General features: G+C 44.6%; 1 protein-coding gene across 1 annotated transcript in view; it reads right to left on the reverse strand.

Annotated features, from left to right (window-relative positions):
• PCLO (piccolo presynaptic cytomatrix protein) overlaps positions 1-13,642 on the reverse strand; it is a gene marked incomplete at both ends in the record, with an annotated part of 101,423 nt that overhangs the window by 45,980 nt on the left and 41,801 nt on the right. Inside the window, 3 exons of the mRNA XM_083366835.1 lie at positions 178-2,159; positions 2,565-7,503; positions 9,065-10,237. Coding sequence (XP_083222961.1) covers positions 178-2,159; positions 2,565-7,503; positions 9,065-10,237 — 8,094 coding nt within the window. The remainder of the gene's footprint in view (positions 1-177; positions 2,160-2,564; positions 7,504-9,064; positions 10,238-13,642) is intronic.

Raw genomic sequence — 13,642 nt, forward strand, 5'->3', positions numbered from 1 at the left:
TTCAAATAGGTGAACAACCAGTTCTCTGGGTGGATGCCACTTCCAGAAGTCCATTCTGGGCCTGGGCAACAAAAAATTAGCTACCGGTTCTACCGAAGTGGTGCAAACTGGCTGAATCCCACAACTATGTATATAGCATGACAGTTCAATGTCAACACATGAAGAATTAGATCTTACCAAGAAGCCCTCTGTGTACTGGAAGTGAGCCCTGGAGAGATCCTCAGCTGTGGGGCTCAGGGGCTTCGGGTCTGACAAAGAGCGCTGAATCACCTTGGCAGACTTTGGGCTCAGCTGAGGAGCCGTGGGAACGTCGGCATGAAGAATATTCTGAGAACTAATATCTTCAGCCATTAGCTTCTCATAGGGCACAAAGGCTGACTCCATGACTGCAGCTGGAGGAACAGGTGAAATGGGAGAATACAGGACTTTGGGAGATTTAGGAGCTGAAGGAGCAACCTGAAAGGTGGTTTCTGGATGCAGGTGGGATGAATAGCCTATCTCTAATGGTGTCGGGCGCTTTTTATCTTTCTGAGGGGAAGTGACTCTATGGTACGGAGGACTCTGGGTGTCTGAATCTGTTTCTGTCTGACATCCCAAACTTCCTCCTTTGTACGTCTTTTCTGGAGCTGAAATGTGTTTGACTATTTCTACCTTTGCATCTAACTGGGCCCTGGCTGATGGAGTCCGTATGGTTCCGACAGGCTCCGTTTGTACAGATATCTCTGCCACGGTCTGCACCGCAATACTGGAGACCTTGGAGAAGGGTTTAGCCTTATCCACCTCTGTGCTCCCTTCGTATTTCCCTACACGGGTCTTTCTTCTTGATCTGTCGGTGGGATCCCATTCATCTTGATCCTCATCATCCGTCTGAACACTTGTGTCAACACTCTTTTTGGTCCTGCGTCTCCGGTCTGCGTAGGCCAGGTCTGCGCTATCCTCATCATCCGTTTGGACGCCACTCTCCACTATCTTTTTAAGACCCCTGGGTTCACCTTCAGTGCCTTCACTGCGCTCCTCGTAAAGGCCGTGCAGCTTTGGCATGGAATTCTTCTTTTTAAGTTGTTTTTCCTCTCTCGCATCCACGTCTTTAAGAGATAGCTCAGAAAGAGAACTTAACGTCCCTGGCTTGGGAATGTACTGAGTCATGCCATCTGACTGGACAGCGTACCAGCCTTGGCTGTCTGGAATTTCCATCCCCAGGAGAGCAGAAGTAGTGGTGGTCACCTCCTCGCCAGGCCAGAATTGGTTGCTTGCAGCATACTGGCCATCAAGGAGGACTTGATCTGTGGTCGTTTGTGGGGTCACCATTTCAGAAGGATCATAATTATATTGATACATCTGGTGGATTTTTTGCTCTTCTAAGTGCTGGTGAAGCTGCTGTTGAAGCTGTTGGATTTGCTCAATGTGCAGCTGCTGCTGAGCCAATGTTTCTTGTCTCATCATGAACTGAGCTTGCCTCTCTTCTTCCTGCTGATAGAGAAGGTGGTGCTTCATGGAATGCAGTTCCTCAAGCTTCTTTTGAACCATGAACTGCTCTTGTTCTCTAAACCTCTGTATTTCTTGACGTTCCCATTCTAGCTCTTCCGCAAAGCGCTGCTGCTTCAGTTTCTCAAGCTCCAGAAGCTCACGTTCTATGTCCAGATGCTGTTGCTTGTCTTCTTCAGGGTCAATGAGAACCGTTCCTTCATCTTCAATTCCATCTATGAACGCTTCAGAAGCCGTACTAAAGACAGCCAGCGTTGGCTCAGGGACAATAGTTTCTAGAGGGAGAGCTTGTATCCCTGGGTCAATGCCAGCAACAGAAGTGTCTTTTTCAGAAGACATGGTTGTCAAAAAGTGTAATGATCTTGGGAGCGCCTGGCTCTGTGGCAAGTTTGACAAGGAAGGCACTGAATCAACGGCATGAAGAGAAGGCAGGTCTCGGACTGAAGTGCTAAAAATGGAGCCAGGCTGCGTGGTAATAGCGTAGGTAGATGGGACCGGAGCTGCCACTGAGGAGTAAACCACCCCATCGGATGATCTCAATACACTTCCATAGTGGGGTCCTAAGGAGGAGACCATTCTTGCTTGGGAATACTGAGGTACACTAATGCCAGAAATCACATGCCGTCTCTCTGGATATGGATCAGTAATCTTGCTTGAATAATCCATAATTTCACCTGAAATTATAGGGGAAAGTTATAGTCCAGTCCCCCAAAACACCGCCGTTAATTTTTGTGTGGATTCTGAAAGGCAGCCTACAGAGATGAGTGATAAATATAAGCGATAAAGCAGGAAGGAGCTGCATGCAAATCTTCAACGTTTTATTGGGCAGGGGAGGAAGAAAAAAAGAACACTTTCTGAGCATGCAGGCACATGCAGGTACCTTTTTCCATAAAACAACTGATGAAAATTGAAAAAAAAATACATGGGTAAATTCCAACAAAATTTGCCACACTGTTGAACATAAAGCCTAATGAAAGGGGGAAAGGCAAAAAAAGAGAAAGGCAAAAATCATCCTGAAATGAGGTGAGCAACGTTGTTACTAAATTTCCAAGAAAAGTCTGACGCCTTGTCATACTGACCTGTGGTGTCTCTGCCAGACGTCAAGTCTACCGCTAGATCGGCTGCCCCAACCTGGTCCTCAAGGGCATTCTTGTTTTTGTACTGGTAGAGCCCAGCCTCGGATAAATTGGTATCCGACATGGAGGGCTTCATACCCCCAGTCCCTCTGTAAGCGTAGGGCCCGGAGTGGTCATACTGGTAGTGGTCATCCCTGTAGCCAAAACGATCTTCCGGGAGGGTAGTTGCTGGGGCTGGAGTGGTGCAGCTCCTCCCAAATGGCAATTTGTAAATCACATCGCAACAAACAGCCCTTTTCCCTGCGGTCAAATCTACTGGTTTTTCATCGTCTTCTATTACAGTTGTAAAAAATCCTGAAGTCGTTTCATCAACGGTCACCATTGTTCTGTAGGATTTAGTAATGCTCAGGTCAACCACGCCACTGTCCATAGCTTTGTGAGCAGCAGAAGCTTTGACATAACCGTTGGTTACCCCAACCGGAGGTGCAGTGATAGGCTTTGTAGCAGCCCACGCGAGCGCGGATGTGGGCGTACCAAGGGACAGATTTATCGGAGCATCTTCTCTGTCTGCAGAGAGGGCCTGCCTTCCTGTTATTCCAGGGCCAGGCTCAAAATGCTTTGATGTTGTTAACTGAAGTGGAGTTGTCATTCCATGCCCAAGGTCTATGAGGCTTTCTATACTGGTACTGTAACTTAGAGTAGAGGCACAGGTCACCACTGAAATGGCATCAGCCACCGGAGCTAAAGAGAGGCTGACCATGGACACTGTACTAAGATTTATGATCCCTGGCTGAACTGTGCTTACCAACTGGCCAGAAGTGTCACCTCCCATTGTCTGTCTTCTCACATCTGCAGGAGTGGCAGATAGGTCAATGCAGCTATCTGTTCTATCAATACTAGTCTTAGTCAGGGTACGGAGATCCATAACATCACCAAAGACACAGGATCTTTCATTTTCTCTGTATTTGGTTTGCTCTACCGCAGGCAATGTGTCTGGGGGCATAGTTATGGAAACACTATCTAACCCAGCATTTTTTACCAAAGACACGGTAGTCCTTGCTGTTATTAGATCTGTGGTGGACTTAGGCACCATGCCAAAAATTGGTTGTCTAGTAGTAGTGATAGGGATAGGGACAGCATTCAAAGCATTTGGGATACTCTTGCTTTGATCTGTTGTACTTTGCATTTGCAGCGAACTTACAGATGGCATGAACATCTGTATAGCTTGTGGCGCTTGTTCCTTAAGGGCTGAAGCCAAAGGCCAAGTGTTGATGGCTTGGCTGGTAATGGATTCTGTTGGAGTCCCGGGCTCAGAGGGCAATGTGATAACAACATAGGTTTCCTGAGAGGATTTGGATAACCTTGGGGAAGATTTATTAGAATGTGGAGATGAAGGGGAGGTGGGAGAGGTCAATCTGTATTCAGCAGGGGAAACCAAGTTCAAAGTCATGGAGCTGGTAAAAGGCAGGCTGGCTGGCTTGGACTGTGTTTCTGTTGGTTTATGAACAGCCACCGGTAGCTGAGGAATGGCTGGTTTAGGAGCAATAGGCGGCTTTATTACCTCAGAAGGCCTGTGCGTGAATACAAGCCCTGCTGGAATCAAAGCTGGCTTAGGGGGGACGGGAGGTGGGGTTGGTGTGCATATTTTTGTGACAGGAGACACACTGGTTTTTATAGCAGAGGTCTCTGCTATTTTGGCAGTACTAATGGATGGTATCATGGTGGGAACTGTGGTCACTGCAGGTTTAACTGGTGGCTTCCTTTTAGGATAAATGGCTGGCTTTGGTAGAATGGGTGGGGGAGGTGGGGGAGGGGGAGGGGGAGGAGGAGTGTATGGTGGAGAGGGATGAACAAGAGATCTTTCCAAAAATGAGTATGTTTGGGAAGCAGCAATGGAAGCTGGAGAAGCTTCAGATGCAGGGGTAATAGAAGAAACAGTACATAATGGAACCATGCAGGTAAATTCTTGGTCAGATATAGCCTTTATTCCTGCCATATTAATGGAAATCCTTGAATATTCATCTTCAGACACTCTCTTTAGTTCATTAACCTTTGCCACATCTCTTCCAGCTTTGCCATCCTCTGCCAAGGCAGCATGGACAAAACTTGTAGATGTTGTTTCCACGGAAGTGGATACAAAGGAGTCCGTTTCAGGAAAGGTAGCTGATCCCTGACTGGCGTCAGTCAGATCTTTGGCTACGGGTTCCTTCTTGGGGGATAACATAAGAGGTTCATAGTCCTCACTTTGGGAAAATCTACTAGCCTGTGCCACTGAAACGACCCCTTCTGAATCTGAGGGTCCACTAAGAGCATCTACTGAATCGCTACAAACGGGAGTGATGCCATCTGACCCAGCTATGGGTGAAGGGGTGCCAGCCGTGTAAACAGAAGACGTAGATGACGTGAGAGAACACGTCTCTGATGGGAAGAGAGGGGTGGCACTTTCTAAGGCCTCTGAGTATGTCAACATGGACGTTTCCTGGGAAATAATTTCTTCTGCCTCACGGGCATCATCAGTAAAATAGTTATCCTCTGTTTCTTCCACTGTAAAGTGTTGGGTAATTTTAACATCTGGAATGGGCAGCATTAGAGGGCTGGCTGACATCGTGTCTGAAACTGTTGAAGAAGTGCTTGAAACTGGGGAGTTACTATCTCCCGCTTCTCCGGACAGACTCCTCCTCGTTGTGACGGAAGCCAGTTCAGGGGATGACTGGGTAGGGCTGGAGCCCGGGGTCAGCTGTATTCCCTGCCGCTTCATCAGTTCTTCATAAACCGCCTCTGCCTCTAGCAGCTGTTTTTCATCACTCGATGAAGATGGCGCCACGCTGTCCAGGACAACAATTTCATGACTTTCTGGCATGATGTAAGAACTAGAGACAATGTCCTCCTGAGGCATAATCGAATGCAAAAGCTCTACGGTGTAATAAGCGTCTTGTAAACCAATGGGTTTTTGCATAGATTCTTCATAGATTCGCTCCAGGGGGCGTTTCTGCTCTTCCTCTTGGCTAAATTCTTCACACTCCTCTTGTTTTGCAATGACGTTGGGCTCCCCGTTGTACGCATCCTCTACTAAGGATTCATAGATATAGTCTTCTATGAGCATGCCACCGTAGAAAGGTTCCTTCTCCAACGCTTCTTCCCTTTCGTTTTCATCTGGAAGTGTTCTGGCCGTCTGCAGCATTTCTTCATATACCTCCTCTGCACTTCTCAAAGTCTTCTGATTGTTCCCTTGCTTGGCCATTCCCAGGGGCTGTTCTTCTGTAGGAGAGTAGAGCGAGACAGCCGTTGGCAATTTATAAACTTTCTGCACTTCTATTATTTTTTCTGGACTGATTTCAAAAGCTTCAGGGTCAGACTCAATACTCGGTGAATATTCAGAGCAGGAAGATCGATGCAGTTCCTCCATTTCTGCCGCCTGACGCAGTTCTTCTGTTGGGGAAGCGTCCTCAATCGGAGAAAGGTTGCTGGGTGGTGTTTTTGGTCGCTCTCTCCTTCTCTGGGCTCTGAGCTCGTCTTTGTCTCTCTTAGATTTCTTGCTTGAGCTCTTCCTTTGCTGCTGCTCTAGTTCACGCTGTTTCTCCTGCTCCTTCAGCAACTCTTCCTCCTCCCTGAGTTCCTCTTCCTCGGAGGAGTCCTCAATTGTCGGGAGAAGCGGTCCGTGTGTCCGGTGTCTGGCTTTACGCTGCTGCTTGCTTTCTCCCCCCATTTTTTTGTGACTGGGACTGCTGTCACTGTCTTCATCAAAGGACGAAACAGAGGTAGGAGACGTACCCGGGGTGAAGCTGGAGGCATGCAGACTAGAAGATCCTTCTCCACGTGATCTGTCCTCTGGTGAATCTGTAAGGCTCTCCATTTCTAATTCTGGCTCTTCATCAAAGTATAAACCTCTCTTTGGTGCTTCTGATCCCTCAGAAAATTTATTTGTTATTGTACTGTTAAGTTCTATTGTTTTGAAGCGACGAAGACCCCCTCCTCCAGTTGCAGTAATTTCTTCACTCTCTTGACTTTTTGTCTCTCTATATTTTGGTTCTGGACTTTCATCAAAAGCCTCATCATCATCATCATCATGCCAGGAATGGCGCCTGCCAGATTCTTCTTCATAGCCCGCACTACTTTTACGTGATGCCCTCTTATGTTTTCCACCTATTCCTTTTTTGAACTTAACTTCTTCCTTCTTCTGACTTTCATTTGCACTAATTTCTTTTAACTGTTTTCTGATGTATTCTTCGTCTTCGGAACCGGAAGCATCTTCATCAGCACTCATCTCCATGATTTGCTTCCGAATGAAATCCTCCTCGTCACCTGAGGCTGGACTGTCTTCCGCTTTGCCTTCATCATCGCTGCTTGAGGAGCCGGCACTGGTCTGCCGCCTTCTTCTTCTTCGTGGGGCAGGGGAGTTTTCGCTCTCGCTGCTGTCTTCCACGGAGTCATAGCGCTGTCTTCTGGCTGAGGCACTCTCTGCCAGGCCCGCGGTCTGCCTGGGCCCTTTCTGAGGGGGGGCCAAAGCTTCTTCACTGCCTCGTTCAGGGCCTCCTTCATCCTGAAGGTTCAGTTTTCTCAAACCTTCTTCCTCACAGCCGAGTGGCTCCGAGGCGACAGGCAAGATCGCTGTGTCAGGAGAGGCCTTGGGCGGCTCAGCCGAGAGGCCTTTGGTCCTCCCAGACTTCTCCTCCACCAGGCTTGTGACCTGAGCCTCCAGAATCGACAAGACTGTGCTCTCTAGCTTAGCCAGGTCGGAGGGGCTGGCTGGGCTGCCCCCTTGGGAAGGAGACTCTTTCTCAAAGGACCCTCTCAGCGCATCCTTTTCCTCCATCTGAATAAGGCTTGGAATTTCCCCAAGCGAACTAGAGACGCCATCAGAGGAATATCCTGTGTCACTCAAGCCTTGAGGGCTTTTGGGCTGCTGAGAACTTGATATATCTGATTTGTCATCTTCTTTTTCCTAAAACATATATAAACATACAGACACACATATTAATATTTATCTTTTCAAGATAATGAAATAATAAATTCACCAACCACTATAACTGCAATTGTGAAAACCTTGAGAAAGCATTGTGAGTGACAAAATTTGGTTAAGCTACAACTTTTAATTTTGCATTTAAGCAATAAAATACCCACTTAACTTACATTTTTCCCAATTAAATACAAAATAACTTATTCTCAACATCATTCAGGAATATTTTAAAGTGTGGTACTATATTTAATGGGACCAGCATCTTATTTAGATCTAACAGGATTGTATAAGAATACTTTGGTGCACATTCAATTAATAGAAAAATTCAGGTTGCATAAAATGGCAAACATCTCTAATAAAAATGAAACGTTTCAGTGAAGATATACTGCATGTAGAAGAGTGAAGGTCAAAACTATTTCAGTCTTTAAAATTACTGTGTGTTTAGTTTAATTTCGTTTGAATTATTTTTAAAGAAGTTATGAAGATAAAATGGTAACAGATACATAGAACAATCCAATTTAACACGTCATATCTCACTGGCTTATTCCAGGCTGGCTGCTGGCTCCTGAGGCTAACGGTTGTCAGATCAAGTTCTTCAAGACTCTGACTCATAACAAGTTAGTATTCTAAATTTCAGAATAGCTTATATTTAATAAGGGAAAAGTAGTAAGGATTCAGTGAATGAAAATCCTTCCTGGAAAAATATTAAGGACCATTGGGAAATCCTCAAAAACAAGACGATCATCGCCCAAATACAAATGACACTAAGGGGAAAATAAAGCAGGAGATGAAACTAGCACAGAGTTCTCTGATAAGCTGTGAAACAAAAAAAGGACAGGTATTACAAAGGGAAAGAAAAGCACGTAACATATGCATAACATTAGAGAATAGTCCAAATCTGTTGGAATGGGTCAAGAAAGCCAAGGATCACAATTCACTGAGGCATGCAATAAACATCAAAATTAACAATAGTAGGTGTGGAACAAGGGGAAAGTCAAGTAAGCTGTTGGTTTGCTAGTTGGAGATGTTGGCTATAGGTAAAAAATAACAGGGAGAAGCAGAACTATTTAATTATTATGTTTCATCTGTCTTTTTACAAAATAAAAATAGTCTCATTTGGCAGAAGTTACTCTGTGCAGGGTGCAATTTAAATGTAGATCAGAACACAAGAGAAATTGCTAGCAGAGCGCCTAGCTGTTTTGAATTACCAACAGAAGAGAACAGTTATAGCTCAGGGTTGAACTGGGTCCTTATTGCTCTCTGAGCTTGGTTGTTTCCTTGCAGACGTTTCATTGCCCAACGAGGAAACATTACCAGTGCTCGAGAAGAGTAGGGCTTGCTCTCTGTTTACATACAGGAACTAACCATGCCTAACTTTGCTTGGTTTTTTCAAAACTAGCCAAGGTTCCCTAAGTGCTGCCACCTGCTGTAAATTACTCCCTTCAATCAAGAGCAACTTCTATGAATATCTCCAAGTAATTTTTCTGGCATGACATGGAAATAGACTTTGTCAATTCCTAACAAGGGAGGGAGGTCAAGCACTTACTGTTTTTTCTCTCACTGACTCCACAGGGTAAGATTTTGGTAATGAGACGGGTAGATCTGAGAGATTTTCCTCGGGCAGTTTATCAGCTTTTGAAATCATTTCTGATAGTGTGGGATCTTCCTGCCGTTTTGTTGCTAGATGCCTTTCAGATTCTGCCTTTTCTTCAAACGATTGCTCTTGCTTTGGTATTTGTTTGATTTCGGTGAGGTGGTCTGAGGCTTCTGACGATGCTCTTTGGCTACTACTTGTCTCGGAAGACTTTGGTCCTGCCCTGGGCGATTTCATTTGTTTTAGCTCCTTGAATTTCACAGAATCTTTTAACAGCTGGTCAGCAGAAGCCGTTTTCATTATTTTCACTGGAATTCGTTTTGAATCTTCTTTCTGAATTTGATCAAAGGATAGTATTTTGGCCAATTTTGCCTGCTGAAATTTTGGTTCAACTTTCACAATTTCGCCATCTGAGGCTACTTTTGTCATTTTGTCTGGATAAACCTTTGGATCTGGCTTTTGAGTGTCTTGTAGGATTTTATCAGCTGATGGTATTTTTTTCAAGGTCACCCGATCTGTCCGACTCTGATCAGCAGATGGCAATTTGACTTGAATGGCCAGTTCCTCCTTCTGAGTTTCCTCCCTGGCCAGTTTTACCTGTTGATGTTTTGAGTCTTCGGATAGAAATATTTTCGCCTGTTCCAGGTTTATCTGATCATGTGAAAGCTTATCAATTATAGGCAATTCTGACTCTGTTTTTAGAATTTGATCATCAGATGATGATTTTCCCAATTTTTCCTTTTCTGCTTTTGAAATTCCTGGAATGATTTTATCAGCAGATGTTGTTTTTGCTAATTTTCCTGGTGAAAGCTTTGGAATGTCAGTTTTAAAAATTTCTTCTTGGATCCTTTCAGTAAATATCTTTGTTGAAAGTGTGTCCTTCTTTGCCTTGGGATCCTCTTTCTGAATTTCTGAACCCATCTTTGGTTTTTCAGGCACCAGGGCAGGTTTTGCTGAAATCTTTTGTTGGTGGGGCAGCTCAGCAGGTTTAGACTGACTCTGAAGGACATCTGAAGGTCTGACCGAAGATTTTGGAAATACAGGAGATGTGATTTTTTCTATATCCCCAAGTTGTCCTGATAGCGCCCTTTGAGTTTGGCAGTTTAAGCATAACCATTCTTGAACCTGGAATTTAATGAATGGCATTACATTACTTAAAAAAAAGTATCTTATTAAAATAGTAACACTGATACTTGTAACTATAAACAGCATCCTGACTTTAAAAACAAGGTAACTTACTTGACACTGAAATAATGCTCCTTTTGACTAGGCGTGTTACTTCAATCCTGGCTGCTTTTAGACCTGCTCTTAGCAAGGTGGCATATTGTGTTCCTCAGTCTTCCTGCTAGAATGGCACCATTACTTAGGCAGTGAATGTCCTTGCCTGTGTCCTATTCAACCATTAGAGTAGAATGCAGCATAGGATTCAGGACAAGAATGGGCCCAGGGTAGAGTCCCTTGGGAAAAAGCTCTGGCAGGTGAGAGAGAACCACCATTAACCACAACCCTTTCCGATACAGAAGCTTGCCAGGGTAATGAGGGGGGCTCTCTTCTAGAACAGGGCTTTTCAACCTTTTCACCCACTGTACCACTTTTAGGATATGGCAACATCTGAGTACCACCAGTCGCCTAGCGAGGTGTCAACAACCTGATGACCAAAAAAAAAAAAAAAAAGGAAAAAAAGTGATGAAGTACAGGTAGTCCTCGACTTACAACAGTTTGCTTAGTGACTGTCTGAAGTTACAACGGCACTGAAAAAAGTGCCCCCCCAAGCCACAGCCGAGCAAGACACCTGCCTGCCCACCCGATGGCGCTCTTCCTCCTGTCCGAGTTTTTCATTGTTGTGAGCATTTCTGTTGAGGATTGGCAGAGGGGGTGGGGTGGGGGGTGTTTGGTTTTTATTCCCCCCCTCTCTGCTGGGTAGTTGCAGCAGGTTTTGGTCCCTTCACATGACCCTGGGACACTGTGACCATCATAAATATGAATCAGTTGCCAAGCATCTGAAAGGAAATCATAAGACCCTGGAGATGCTGCAACATTCCAGCTGATCGGCGCTTCTGGTCTCAGCCTGCGTGCTGAGCTCCAGCTTGGAACCTGGCGCTGATCCTGGCGCTTCCGCTGAGCCCCAACAGCCCTGAAGAAGCGCTGATCCTGGTGCTTCCGCTGAGCCCCGACAGCCCTGCAGCTCCAACCGTCTCTCACTCAGGCTTGTGCGGTGCTGCCACCGGTTCAGCTCATTCCCCTCCCCAGCTACCACTTTTCTAGGATGGTCACATACCACCTGCCAGGTGCCAATGTACCACAGGTTGAAAAGCCCTGTTCTAGAAGCTGCCTTAGAATAATCAAGAGCTCTTAGCTCAAATGTCTCAAAATGTCTCCCCTTCCCTCCCCCAAACAACAACAACAACAACAACAACAAACTATAGAAATTCACCTATAGAAGTTCTGTTGCAATGCCCTCAGGAGCAGCTCATGTTGCTTTAGTGGGCTCCATGTTTTCCTGTCGTGAATAATATGTCTGACTCAAGACTTTGCCTTAAGTTCCTGTTTTTTATTGTTATCCAGAAAAGAGTTGTTTGACTTCTCAATAATAGAAAGAAATTCTCTAAGATGGCCAAAGAGACAAACAGCTTCCCCCACATTCCAAGTTTCATGAACTTGCCTATGTGAAAGTTTTTGTGACTAGACTTTTGATACACAAAAATAACATGACTGAATTCAAGATGGATTAGTAAGCATACCCACACTATTTTTAGCAGTGTGTCAGAAGCACGTACTATTTAATAAATACATAATTTCAGAAATTCAGTTATATACATGCATTATGTATAATCAGTTACATTTCATAAACAATAGAGTAATGCCTATATACGGTAATTACTTAAATTATATTAATTCAGAGAGTAACCCAAAATGGATAACAAGGGTGAATCATCACCTGTGGGAAACAACCTGGAATTTCTTTCCCAAATAACCAAATTCAGAACCATAAGGACTTAGTGTCACTTTATAAGGATATCAAACCTGAGATATGAGAAAAACACACAAAAGATAAAAGAAGGGTACAAAATTTGAAGAAAGATCTTTCAGAGCTTGGCACTTGCAATACTGCAGGTAGCACACCTGGTGTAATCCTGGCCAGTTCTTCTGAGCTACCTGTGCTTGTGGGTACTATCTTGCGAGAGCAAATATTATTGGAAAGCGGTCCCTCCTTACATCTGCCTGGTATCTTCAACCATAGCTTGCTTGATGACACTCAACAAGCAAAGCCCCATCCATGTGATGCAGGCAGCACACAAAACCACACTTTCTGGTTCGTGGAAAAACCGTTCTCCATGGAACTGATCCCTGGTGCCCAAAAGGTTGGGGATCTCTGGTCTAGTGCACGGGTGTCAAACTCGATTGTGGGCGTGGCCTGCGTGTGATGTATTTGGCTCGCAGGCCACCAATTTGACATTTCTACTGCAGCCAATTTCTCCCTACCCCAACCTCCTATGTTTTCTTAAAGCAAGAAACACAATGCACTAGGAGACTGGATAACAATACTGGATTTTTCTGTAACTGGTGGTAGGTTGCTGTCTTCTTCCCCCCCCCCCAAGTGGGTAACAATAAAGGGTTCCCAGCATACCACCCTAACTTTGTTTTACCATTCTGCTTTTTTTGCAAACAGCTATGGAACAGCAATGGACTTTATCAGCATGCATTGGCAGGATAATCTTTATATATGTTGGTTTCAAAATTCATTATCAGTTTTTAAAAATAACATCCAAGATAGAAATATGGTACTGCAAGCAGCAGCTTTAACTCTACCTTTTCTTTTAAGCAGACATATTAGACCCCAATCTTAGCAATAACAGACGGTGTAGCACAGTGATTGAAGAACTGGGCATGGATTGAGTGAGCAAAGTTCAAATCTCCACTTGTCCATAAACCTCAGGAGGTGACTTTGAGGCAGCCACTCTGCACAGGACTGTGGCCATGAAGATAAAATTAGGGACATCCCTGGACAGGATAAACTCTACCTAAAGTTTATTCCTCATTCCTATGAAAATGGCTCCATCTCTTTAAATAAAATCCCAATACAAATTCTGGGGAAAGCTTTTGTAGGTCTTTATTCACATCAGTCCTAACTAATGTTGCATAACCAGTGCAGAAAATCAAGCCTTGAGTTCTTCTCCTAATACTGGATTGAAGCTACCTAAGTCGCCCATTGTCTCCTCCAACGCATTTCTTAGAGACTGTGTTATTAAATAACGATATTAAATATTAAATACAATATGCAACATAAGGACATTATGAATCTATTCATAGCACAATAAGGAGCTGATGAATTAAGCTTGCTGGGATCCTTAGGAAAACTATGAAGTCACATTCCTGGGAGGTCAAAAACCCTGTGAAGGAAGGCTTGAAGAATGCAGAAACTGGCACGATGGGTCCCTCCTTTCCTTCTCTGCCGTAAACATCACCAGTCACCTCTTTGTAAGGATCAAAGGATCAGGCTGTCCCTGTTTTCCAGCAGGAGGGAGGCAG

Source organism: Vipera ursinii, assembly GCF_947247035.1.
Source record: "Vipera ursinii genome assembly, chromosome: 6".
In the NCBI taxonomy this organism is placed as follows: Eukaryota; Metazoa; Chordata; class Lepidosauria; order Squamata; family Viperidae; genus Vipera; species Vipera ursinii.